The 13,440-nt window shown below is 34.5% G+C and overlaps 1 protein-coding gene across 1 annotated transcript in view; it reads left to right on the forward strand.

Moving 5' to 3' along the window:
• LOC111140884 (LDL receptor related protein 1B) overlaps positions 1-13,440 on the forward strand; it is a 1,957,146-nt gene that overhangs the window by 1,476,041 nt on the left and 467,665 nt on the right. Inside the window, exons 39-42 of the mRNA XM_022493131.1 lie at positions 2,468-2,594; positions 2,730-2,881; positions 3,177-3,301; positions 4,697-5,068. Coding sequence (XP_022348839.1) covers positions 2,468-2,594; positions 2,730-2,881; positions 3,177-3,301; positions 4,697-5,068 — 776 coding nt within the window. The remainder of the gene's footprint in view (positions 1-2,467; positions 2,595-2,729; positions 2,882-3,176; positions 3,302-4,696; positions 5,069-13,440) is intronic.

Here is a 13,440-nt window from a genome sequence, read left to right on the forward strand (position 1 = left end):
TGATTTATCAAATTGCTATGGGAAATTTGAGTAAAATCTTTACTCAAGACAATTTTATTTTGGATAGTTTTAATTCTTTTTTTTTTTTTTTTTTTTTAAAGATTTTATTTATTTATTTGACAGACAGAAATCACAAGTAGGCAGAGAGGCAGGCAGAGAGAGAGAGGAGGAAGCAGGCTCCCTGCCAAGCAGAGAGCCCGATGCGGGGCTCGATCCCAGGACTCTGGGATCATGACCTGAGCCGAAGGCAGAGGCTTTAACCCACTGAGCCACCCAGGCGCCCCAGTTTTAATTCTTAAGTTTATAATCATTCATTCAAGACTCCTGCATGGAAGTATTATAGATTTAAAATAAATAGGGACTACTTGAGAAAAAAGAACAAGAGAGACTTGTTTCTCAATACTAAGACCTTTTTTCATGGCTTGTTTTGTGTTTTTAAGTATGAAGATCTTTGTTCTATTCTTTATACCTAGGGAAAAATAGCATTTGATATAAGATTATTATATCATTGTATTATATTTATACTTGGTGAGACAACATAGAGAATACACCACAGGCCTGGGTTCATAAAGCCTGAGTGAAATTCCTGGCTTGAACCCTTCCTTGTCATCTGTGCGATTGTGGATCATTAACTTCCTGAGCCACAGTTTCCATACCTGTGAGAATTAGAGCTTAAATATATTAAATGGCTAATTTTCCCTGTTCACTCGAAGTAATATTTTTTATTATTCACTTAGTGCATTTGGAAACAGGTTATTATTAAATAAAATGTATATTGTACATATTTCCTTACATACTTGAACTCTGAAATATGTTAAAGTAGATGACATGAATCCGACTGTCTGTGCTAGTTCCCACAATACCTTCTTCCCAGTGTCACATCCCCTGCCATTTTAACACAGTGACTGACTAGTCATTTTAGGAGCATTATTAATGCTGAAAATTTTCTTTTAAAAAAATTAAATGGAGCAACAAATTTGGCATCTCAGTTATCTAATTTATTTTTTAATATAATGAGAATCCCCATTAAAGTTTAAAAAATTATTAACTTTAATGCAACTGTAGATTTTTTTTTCATGCCTGTTTCAGCATAGATCTAACCAATAAAATATTAGTTGGATTTCTTGCTACAAAGATTTCCCTTTCTGATTTATAGAGCTTGTGAATATGAATGAAAGTTTCTTCAGGACTATTATACTTGGAATTCTAGCTACACCTCTTTTTCATCTGGTTGTAAAAGTCCAACACATTTATTTTATATAGCATTTTCAGGGAAAAAAAATCAACTTTTAAAATAAATCGAAAGAATATGCATAAAGGGAATACATATATTTATGGATGAATAGTAATTTCATTAAGTGGATACTAAATATGAATGTACATCTTTGATTTTTCCTTATCCAATCTCATTTTCTCATGTATGATCACTCATATATGTGTTCTAATATGCACAGAATACTATCCAATTTTGCCTGAATGAATCAATGATTGCCATATTTTTCTAAAGTCTAATTGTCATTTTCTGATGGTTGGATAAAAACTTCAGTAGGCACAGCTTCAGAAGAGTGGATCCTGAAAGCATGTATTTTGCATTATAATATGTTTGTATAAATATTATATATGCTGAGTGAATGAGTGAAAAAAGCACAGATAATATGCCTTCTATTTTTCTACATTTAGTTTTTTTTGATGTGTTTTATTTCAGCATGCTCTGGATTTTCTTTTTGTATTTAATTTTCTTCCATATTCCATTTTGCTTTATGAGATTACTAAAATAGGAATGTCTGCTTTTGTATGAATCCGCACTTTATGATTGCTTCACAGGATAACTTACAAACTTCAAATTAGAATAGTTACATTTAGCAATGTAATTAGACAGAATTGAAATTATAGTGCTTTTATGTATGCATTAATAAATCAAATATTTATCTATAACTAATTTTTATTTTAAAAATTCTCTAATTTTCTAGTGCTGTAAGTGTCCCAGCAGATGAAAAGGAGAAAAAATCACTGTCTTCCTTGAGCTTATTGTCCAATGGAGACAAAAGACATTAATAAAAAATAACACTGTACAAAAATATAAGAAATGTAACAGCGTAAATTTGCCACTCTAATCCATGCAGAATGTATGGTACAGTAATCAGAACACAGAAGAATTTTTGAGGGAAATGATGTTTGAAATAGGAACAAGAGCAAATTAGTCAAACAGGTTGGAGAAGAGCATTTCAGACAGGGAGTTGAACGAGCAAAGTATTTTGGAGGAATTTTAATCCATCCTTGTGATTTCTATGAATAATTAAATATTATTTACAATAAAAAATATTTTTATAAACAGAAACACATAAGTGTATTGATTTCTAAAATGTATTATTTTTGTTCTATTGGTATGGATGTTACTGCTTTATTATTAATAATTGTGTTTTTGTGTCTATTTGCATATTACTATAAATCAACAATTTCATTTCAGCTACTTGTTCTGGACTGAATGGGGACAGATGCCTTGCATTGGAAAGGCTCGCTTAGATGGCTCAGAGAAGGTTATCCTTGTAAGCATGGGAATAGCATGGCCAAATGGTATCTCCATTGACTATGAGGTGTGTTGGATTTCTTAAGTATTTAAAGTGCATTAACTGCCAACTTGCATTAATCCATTCTTGCTGTTCCCTTATTTTTTAATAAATCATTTAATCCCAAACAGCTTCTAATATTACTTTTCAATCGATCTTTAGGAAAACAAATTGTACTGGTGTGATGCTCGTACAGACAAAATAGAAAGAATCGACCTTGAGACTGGAGGGAATCGTGAGATGGTGCTGTCAGGGAGCAATGTGGATATGTTTTCAGTTGCAGTCTTTGGGGCTTACATCTACTGGTCTGACAGGTAATTTATTTTTTCATAAGTATTTGAGTCTCAAAATGTTATTTCAGTGCCAGTTGCTTTACTCTTGTAGGATTAGCCATTCCTTAGCAAGGTCATAAAAAGGATCTCACAAAGCCACGTTATTTCCACAGAAAGTCAGGCACTCTTGCTTTTCCTGGCTCAAGTATTTCAATGTCACAGACTAAAGTTGGTTTTTTCCCCTTCTGCTTGGCCATCTGTTATCTTCAGTTTAAATAATTGACTTGATGTGAATTACTTAAAGATTGGTGATCATGTATGTTCAACTTCTTGTCAGAGCACATGCCAACGGGTCCATCAGAAGAGGCCACAAGAATGATGCCACAGAAACCATAACCATGAGAACAGGTCTTGGAGTCAACCTGAAGGAAGTTAAAATCTTTAATCGAGTAAGAGAGAAAGGTCAGCATTCTTATATAATGAATACATCTTATGTCATCCCTCTCCTATTTTTTCAACATTTATCAAACTTAAGTTAGAGATTCTTATCTGAATCAAAAACCTCAAAATTCTATTTTTTACATCTAATTTCCTACAAAAATCATACAGTTGCCTAATGAAATGAATATTTAATAGTTCATACATAGATATGTTTGCCTAGGGCAGTGTATGTATATGGAATTGTTATATACCTGGCATGTCTTCACTATAGGTTTGGGCTAAGTAATATAGAATATCTATATCTATATCTATCTACTCAACAAAAAATGCATTGCATAATTAGGATACTAGAGAATAAAAAGCAGACAAAAATATGTGTTTGGGGTTATATTTTGATATATAAAGTGATCATAGCTTCAGAAGTTCACTGTTGGTGTGAAATATTTCTGAAGTCATCACTTCTTTAAAATGTGTATTTTGAAACTGTTATGATGATGGTTTGGATTTTTTAAAAATTTACCTCAGTCAAATTAAATGCCTATTTTATGCCATTAAATATCAATTTTAATGTCCATTGAAATAATTATAATTAACTTTCTTGACATCAAAGATAGGTGTGATAATTTTGGAGCTGATGACGGATTCATGGAGGAAAATTAGCCTGATGGAGAAATCTTAATCTTAATATATTACGTCTTCCCTCCAAACTGAAGCAAAAACTTATGCTTACTATATTTAGAAGGTTAGGTGCATTACAGTTGTAAATTTCTTTGATAGCTTTCGTATTTCATAGGCAAGATTTTAAAGCAGTGTGCACTTTGTTGGTGAATTCAGTTCATGTTTTGAAAGAATTGTTATTTATGCTAAAGATTATAATACATAAAACCTATTGCAATTCAGCATCAAGTTTCAAAAAAGACTTATACACTTAACTGGCTGATTGAGGGAAAATTTTAATGCTTTTATTTGGATGGTGTTTGGAGCAGAAGAATGTGATCTTTGAAATAAGAAATCCACGATTTTAAACTGGTATAAAAAAAAAATCAGTACTTTAGAGTACTTGATTTTTTTCATTCACCAGTATTAAGAATAAAAAGACAGTGGCGCCTGGGTGGCTCAATGGGTTAAGCCTCTGCCTTCAGCTCAGGTTATGATCTCAGGGTCCTGGGTTCAAGCCCCACATCAGGCTCTCTGCTCAGATGTGCTTCCACCCATCTCTGCTTCCACCCATCTCTCTGCCTACTTGTGATCTCTCTCTCTCTGTCAAATAAATAAATAAAATCTTTTAAAAAAAATAAAAAGACAGACCATTCAACATTATTTTTAAATATTTCTGTAAGAAAAAAATAATTTGATAAACAAAAGAAAAACACAAATGTATGTTTGTGTACGTATGTATATTTTTTTCCTCTTTAGGGACCAATATTTGTGCCAAAGACAATGGTGGATGTCAGCAACTCTGTCTTTATAGAGGAAATTCTCAGAGAACTTGCACTTGTGCCCATGGATATTTGGCAGAGGATGGAGTTACTTGCCTAAGGCATGAAGGCTATTTGCTGTATTCAGGGAGAACAATATTAAAAAGTATACATCTTTCTGATGAAACCAATTTAAATTCACCAATAAGGCCATATGAGAATCCACATTATTTCAAGAATGTCATAGCCTTGGCTTTTGACTACAATCAAAGAAGAAAAGGTACCAACCGAATCTTTTACAGCGATGCACACTTTGGAAATATACAGCTTATTAAAGATAACTGGGAAGACAGACAAGTAATCGTTGAAAGTAAGTACAATAATTTTTTAAAAATAATTTGGTGAAATGAGTATCATTTGCATTAGCAGAGAAATTAGAGTGGTAATTGCATGTAGCAATTATATTTTTTTGAGTTTATGTTCAAGAATAATGCACCTATATTATCTGATCTTCCAAAGTCAAAAAATCAATTTACTCTTAGCATGTACTGTTTGTATATTTTGATTATTAGTTTCTAATCTTGAACTTTCAATATATTCCTCATACAACCTCTTTTCTCTCTATGTGATTTCCATATATCCCCCACTTTTCCAATTTCACTATACTTTAGGTCAGTCCTTTTCATTACTTTTTAAATTGCAAATTAGTTTATTAAATTAATTGTAAAGTATTCAAGTAATATGGATTTAAAAATGAAATTTCTCCCTCATCATTGCAACATCAATTCCATATACTCATCCATAGCTGATAGCTGTCATGCCTTCAGAATTTTTTTCATGTGTGTGAATGCAATTTGTAATTACAAAATTGAATGATCCTATATGCATTATTCAGCTGCTTTTTTTAAATTATCAAATATCTTGAAAACCATTTATTTCAGTATATAAGACTCTATCTCATTCTTTAGAAAGCCTATGCCTATTATGTACTAAAGATAAACTATTTGACTATTTTCTTCTGATAAACATTTGTTTCTGGTATTTCATCATTACCTACAATGTCACAATGAACATTTTTGCATATAGATATCTTTATTCATATATGTGAGTATTTCTTTAGCACAGAATCCTAGAAATAGAATTGCAAAGTCAGTTGGTGTCTATTTTATTTTTCATAGTTGGACAGATTTCTGTCCAAAAAGACCATATCAGTTTATATTTCAATAACTGTATGTAAAAAGTTTTATTGTCCCATATTTTTTACAATAATTTCATAATTTTTCAGCTATGACTGTCTAATTTATAGAAAATATCAACTTATATTAATATACATGATAACTAGTGAGTTCCAGCATCCAGTGTATGTTTCCTCATATAAATATACATATAAATATTTTCAAACTTTTTATTTCATATTGGCACTCCATGCTATGCCTGCCATTCTGCTAGGCCAGTATTTGCCTATTCAGATTTTCCAAATTAGTTCAATCATATACTTATACAAATATACATTTTCATTTCTTTGTTCTCTAAGTAAAGTTACCATACTTATTGATAATTTCATACCAATTTGTAAATTCCAGAACATGCCAACATTCCATTTTGGCTTGTGTGTGTGTCTGTGTATGTGTGTGCATGTGCTTGTGTGTGTGTGTGTGTGTGTGTGTGCGAGAGACAGAGAGAGAGAGAGAAACAATGCAACTGTAACTGTACTGATCATAGACTTCAGATATACTTGACTTTTATTGATTCAGTTTAAGTCTATGAAGTTTAGATTATAACACTGTGGTCCTCCAGTTTTTCTAGGCTGACACAACTTAGATTTGGAGGTGCTTACACTATACCCACAATGTATTAATTTGTTAATTCATTTTCTGTGCTCCAAATTTTTTGATATAAAGTTGAGTATGAGTCCATAGGCCTTTAGAAGCTACAGTTTCAGAAGCAACTACAAGTAAACAAACATTGAAAATCAGTAGAATCTACAAGATACTAGAGGACTAGAGAACAAAAATAATCTCTTTGGGGCAGGGTGCAAGATGCCACTGACCTGAGTTGAGGAAATGTAAAGGTTCAATAGGAATCTATTAATTGATTGGGCTAGATAGGGGAGGAGAAGAGGAAGAAGGATAATTCTAGACCTGTGGTCTTCAAGTTTGGTTTCCTGGGGTTCCCCGTTACATGTTCATGGAGTCTAAGAGTTATTTTTATGATAATACTAGATAATTACCTTTTCCATGGTATTGACATTCTCATTAATGATGTAAAAGCAGTGGTGACTAGACTGCTGGCAACTGAGTGGTAATCAAGACGATGGCACCAGACGGTCCTAGTAGTTAGTCATTGTATTTTTCACTGGCACTTAACAGCTGGGAAAAAAAATAAAAACAAAAGAACAGTTTCACTTAAAGAACGTCCTTGAAGAGAGTAAAACATTTATATTTTATTGAATCTTGATTCTTCAGTACACATCTCTTTAATATTCTGTGTGATGAAATACACATAAGGCACTTTTGCTGCATTCTGAAGTGCAATGGTTGCCTGAAGGAAATCAAGTATTTGTGCTATTATTTGGGTTCATGCTTCTTTTATGGAACACCATGTTTTACTTGAAAGAATGAAGAACAGACTATCGTTATTCAGACCTAGGTATGAGGCAGACATTTTCTAAAGAATGAATACAATGAGTCTGTCACTACAAGGAAAATGACTTACAATATCTGCTGCAAATAATAGAAATCAAGCTTTCAAGTAAAAATTAGAATTCTGGAAGACTTGTATCAAACACAGTAAGCTTGATAACTTCCCAATGCTTAAAGGCTTTTCTGATGAGATGGGTGGTGATATTACTGAAGTGATGGGGGTGTTGCTTTATTGCTAAATGAAATGTGTCAACAGATATACATAACTTAGGGAACCAATACTTTGCAAATGGCATGATAAAATCATGCATGCGTAAATGATCCATTCAAAGTGTAGGATAGACCAATGAACTTTAATGTAATAGAGTATGAAAAGTTCACCATTATGTGTTTCTGATTCTACACTGAAGCTAACCTTTAAGTAACTGTTGCTTCTTATGTGTTGGTGTAGTGTGAAAGAATATCCAGAATTATCTGAAAAGTCTACTAAAACGTTCCTCTTTCTTCCAACTTCATAGCTGTGTGAGGCTGGATTTTCTTCACATACTTCAATTAAAATATCATTACAGATAGCATGAAGAAGTAGATGTATGAATCCTGCCGTCTCCTCTTTTCACTTAAAACAACACAGATAGGGGTGCCCAGGTGGCTCAGTGGATTAAGCCTCTGCCTTCAGCTTAGGTCATGATCCCAGGGTCCAGGGATCGAGCCCTGCATTTCTGCTCAGCAGGGAGCCTGCTTCCCCCCACCCCACTCTCTACCTACTTGTGATCTCTCTCTATCAAATAAATAAGTGAAATATTAAAATAAAAACAGATAATTTCTTAGAAGATACTGGTTATATTAATATGCAAGCAATTCATTTTTACTTTAAAAGAGATTATTATATGGTTAAAACTACATTTTTAGTTTAAATTTCTAATATGGTAAATAGCTATAGGAACAATTCACACAAAATTTCTCTCAACTCCTCAATAATTTTTAAGAGAGTAAAAGTTCTCAAAATAAAAATTTCCAAACTACTCTTCTAGACTAAAGACTCAGAAAAATTTTGTACAAAGACATGAAAAAAACACAGGGTAGACACAGAGTCATATATCATTTGATATGATTAGAATGCAGGTTGTGGGGCGCCTGGGTTGCTCAGTGGTTAAAGCTTCTGCCTTCGGCTCAGGTCATGATCCCAGGGTCCTGGGATGGAGCCTCACATCGGGCTCTCTGCTCAGCAGGGAGCCTGCCTCCTCCTCCTCTCTCTCTCTGCCTGCCTCTCTGCCTACTTGTGATCTGTCTGTCAAATAAATAAAAATTTAAAAAAAAAAAAAAAAAGAATGCAGGTTGTGTGGCCTGAATCAGTGTGAGATGAAGCTGGAATTCTAGGGAGGGCTCCAATAATAAAGAATTTGATCTGCCAAGATAAGAAGTGTTTAAAAAAAAAAAGTTTTAATGAAATGTAGTGGTTTGTTGTTGTTGTTGTTGTTGTTGTTTTTAAAGATTTTATTTATTTATTTGACAGACAGAGATCACAAGTAGGCGGAGAGGCAGGTAGAGAGAGAGAGGGGGGAAGCAGGCTCCCTGCTGAGCTGAGAGCCCAATGCGAGGCTTGATGTGGGGCTCGATGCAGGGCTCGATCCCAGGACCCTGAGATCATGATCTGAGCCGAAGGCAGAGGCTTTAACCCACTGAGCGACCCAGGTGCCCCTGAGATTTAGTTTATATGCCATATAATTCACACATTAAAAGTGTACAACTTAATAGTTTTTGGTATATTACATTATTAATTTTTTAAATCAGCAAATATATACAATGCATAAAATATAATACACATATAATAAATAAAATTAGCCATCAACATTTTAATTATACAATGTAGTGACATTATGTTCATAATATTATGCAACCATCACAACTACTTCCAAAATATTTTTATCACTTCAAATAAAACTCTATTTAAGCAATTATTCTCCATTTACCCTCCCCACAACCCCTCATAACCTTTGATGTGCTTTCTTTTTCTATAAATTTGCCTATTGAAGATATTGCATGTTAGTGGAACCATACAATATTTGACCTTTTGTGTGTGGCTTATTTCACTTAGCATAATATTTTCCAAAGTTCATGCATGCTGTAGCACATATCAGAATTCATTCCCTCCTCCCCCCCCGCCGCCAAAAGAAAGTTCATTCCCCCTTTTGTGGCTGAATAAGATTCTATTGTATGTGTATACCACATTTTGTTTATCTATTCATCTGTTTATGGACACTTGGTTTCTTTCTACTTTTTGACTATTGTGACTATTTTAAAAGTGCTGCAATGAACATTGGTGTACTAATATCCAAGATAAGTAGTTTTGGTTGTATTTAATAGATAAAGGGAAATCACCACTATTAAAAGATACACATATAGTAGGCCTTATGTTTTATAATGATCACTCTGGCTGTGTTATGTTCAGTGAAGTTTAAAGGTCACGTCTGAAGGCAGAGGCGACTTAAGGGGTTGTTTCCTTATTACAGATCCTGTTTCCACAATGGTAAATTAAACTGAAAGCATATTAATTAAAGTATATATACTTTATAAATAAAGTATATATACAACCCAACCATTCTAATCCTCTCCGCTAAAATCAAAGCAATTAAAATGAGTAACATTTCAGTGGGTGTATGTGTTAACTCACATGGAAGAAGTGACATATGATAGCTGGGAGTTGGGAATCAGTCAAGTTTGGACTGAAATCCCACTTTGCTATTTATTTCCTGTGTGATACTGTCAATTTCCTCACCTACAAAGTGAGAAACAAACTCATAATTTTTTTTTGCCAAGATTTTATGAAAAAGAGTATGCAAAGAAGATATAAACAAGCATAATTTTATTTAATTTAAAACTTTGTATTACTGTATTTGTGACACATTTGTGGATTAATTAGGATAATTATCCCCTAAATTATTTTTAGAATATGTGTTAGAATTGTTAAATAATCAGAAATAATTATAATAATTATAGATGTGGTAGTGTATTAAGGTCTGACTAGAATTTAAAAATTAATTAAGATTAGTTTACATTGATAATTTACATAAACTTTTCTAAGTACTCTCCTTATGCCACCTTATCCCTCAAGAAGTTGCTAATTTGTTTAACCATTGTAATCTTCTCTTGAAGTTTTGTGGGAGAATTTATAGTTTGATTTGCCAGACCAAAAAACAAAAACAAAAAAACAAAGCAAAGCAGTCCCCGCCCACCCCCAAAATGAGTTACTGGCATGCAAATAAATACAAATAAGACATAAAATTCATTTATGTCTTGGTATTCCATTTTAATAAATCTGGTATAATGCATTTCATCTCATTACGTATTTTACCACTTACCAACCAAATTAATCCATGGAAATGTGATTAAGTCTTTAAAGATGCCAAGGAGATACCATAGAGCTACAGCTGCAGTGCAGGAGGGGGTGAGGAGTCCAGGCTGAGGGTGCTAACCCTTCTCAGTTGCTGCTCTGTTTCTCTGTGGGGTGAGCGGGGCCCAGCCCTCTTGTGGGTAGTTACTACAAGGAGGGCAGGACCTGCAGCACTGCCTGGTCTGGTTACTGCTCAGTCTGTCTGCTGGTGGCCAGGGCTCAGGACACCTAAATGGGTCCATTACAGTTTGACTGCTGGGCAGAAAGGGCATGGCTGGGGCACATGTCTGGTCCGGTTGTAGCTTAGCTGCTGTGCATGGAGGGCAGGGCTCAGGATCTTCACCCTGTCCTTGCATCTTGTCTCCTTAGCTGTGGAAAGAGGGCAGGATTCAAGATTCTTGTCCCTCCCAGTTGTGGCATGGTGTCCGCATGGGTTTAATTGGTATGGGAGCTTATCCAGGCTGGTTATACCAGGGGATGGGCAGAACATGCCCTATAGTACAAGCAGGCTAGAGGGAGAGCACCAGAAATGGTGTCTATTGGTTCTGTCGCCAGCAAATTCGGAGGAAATTTAAGAGTGGTATCTGTCAGGGCTTCTGTCCCTGGATAAAGACTGCAGGTTCCTGTCTTTCCAGCTGCCACTTTCAAATTTGTAAGTGGGTCTTTCTCACTTATGGGCTAGGAAACTTTCAGTCTGTTACTTTTGCCCAGGATCTCAGGGTGAGTAGGTTTTTTGGCAACCACTTTAAGAGTTGAATCTCCATTCCCTATAATTCTTTGATTCTCCTGATCTTAATCCCTATTGATTTTTAAAACCAGACATTTGGGGTGGGGAGCACCTTTCTGATGACAGCCCCCAGAGTCAGAGTTCCTGATGAAAGACATAATTTCTTCATGCCTTGGGGGAGTGTTCTGTATTTTGGGAATCACCATTGTGATTGTGAGGTCACTACTGCTGGGTTAGGGTCCCAGGGAGGTGGTGTCTCTGCCTCTCTTACTCTTCTCAATGCATCTTTTTTTTTTTTTTTTTTTTTTTTTTGTGGAGGTGCTGTTCATCTAGTTCTCAGGTCCTGTTCAGAGAAAAATGGTTTCATATATAGTTGTGAATTTGTTGTGTTCCTGGGGGAAGTAAGTTCAGGGTTTTCTTACACTACCATCTTGAACCCTCTTTTTTCATAATGCTTTTACATAATTTTTTTTTCCCAAGACTAGTGGTGGCAGTATGCCTTTTTAAAAAATTATATTGTACTGGAAATATCTTTTTCTTTTCCTTTAAATGGGCCAGTTCCATATCCTTTTATGAGTGCCCCAAAATTCATTTGATTATGTTAATTTTTTCTGTGTGCAATTTTAAAAGTAAAAATGTCACCTTTAAAGTGTATTATTTTAATTTGCTTGGTATATGTCATAAAGACATTCTCAATATGTGAGAATCTTAGCTGCTCATTTTTTTCAGATTTTATAAAATAAATACTTTCAGACATATTTATTAGATAACACAATTTTCAAATTACCTATTTGGATAATTGCAAATATTGGAAAGAGGAAAGGGAGCATGCTTTATTATGCATTGAAATTACTAAGATTGAAAAAAAGGTAAGAATAAAAGATGAGCATTGTGCATAGGGAGTCACTATGCCTCACTACAGCAAGTAGTGAGGCAGGGGATAATGTTTATACTGCAATGGAAGACACAGGATAACATCATCATCAAATTACGGAAAGCAGAATCTGGAGTGAGAAATGATTAGTGCAGAGGGAAAGAGAACATGGGATTTCCTCCTCATTAAGTTGTAGGCTGTGTGTTCAGTATGTCTTCCATGAACTCATAGTTTCTTAAAATATTCGAGTCTTTCCAGGAAGATGGCCTGTGTCAAGTTGGGGAGGAAATAATTTTTCCTATAACCTTTTGGGTTTGGGTTTATGAAATATGAATTAAACTGATAGAAGAGCTAATCAGAAAAAGCTCACAAAAAGTTTAATGTTAATTTTTTTTCTGTCCATGGAGGCCTTCATAGAAAAGAAGTGATAGACCATTTTAACAGAGGATGATCAACTGCAGAGAACTAGCTAAACAAAAATAAAAAGAAACAAACAAACAAAAAAGAATTTGGGTTTCTAGAGGAAGTAAATTGTGCCGAGAGAGGAACATGGGAAAACTAATGGAAGATAATGGTTGTTCAGTAAGATGTTGCTTATGTAGACACATTTTAGTGCTATCTCCAACTCCAGTGATAATGATTGCTCTTCTCTCCCGATCAGAGAGGGGACAACTTCACAAAGAAAATGTATGTCCTATTGTTAAGTAGATAGGGACAGGGTAGAGAGGATTTTCTGCATCTGCTATTACAGCTTACGTCCTTATGTCATAGTAGCTTATTTTGGGGTGGTATATTCTGATCCCCTTCATAGGCATGATTGTCCTAAAGTCTCTTACCCTATAATACCAATCAAGACCAGATCCCTCCAGGGCACTAACATACCTGAACAAAAGATATTGAAACCACAGGTAGAAGTCACTTAATATGAGGAGCAGAAAAATTCATGAGGAACAGTATGTTGCAGAAAGAAAATATAAAGAATTCTGAGTCATCTGTAGAATATTCTACTGAAGTTCTATAGAGTCAATATGAGGTGTAATTCAGGTCTTGGAGGCAGAACTGACATGGAGAACTCAGGAATGTTCAGTGATCAGTATTAGGATTACTC

Source organism: Enhydra lutris, unplaced genomic scaffold (assembly GCF_002288905.1).
Source record: "Enhydra lutris kenyoni isolate GAN:26980312 unplaced genomic scaffold, ASM228890v2 scaffoldscaffold1, whole genome shotgun sequence".
Lineage (NCBI taxonomy): Eukaryota > Metazoa > Chordata > Mammalia > Carnivora > Mustelidae > Enhydra > Enhydra lutris.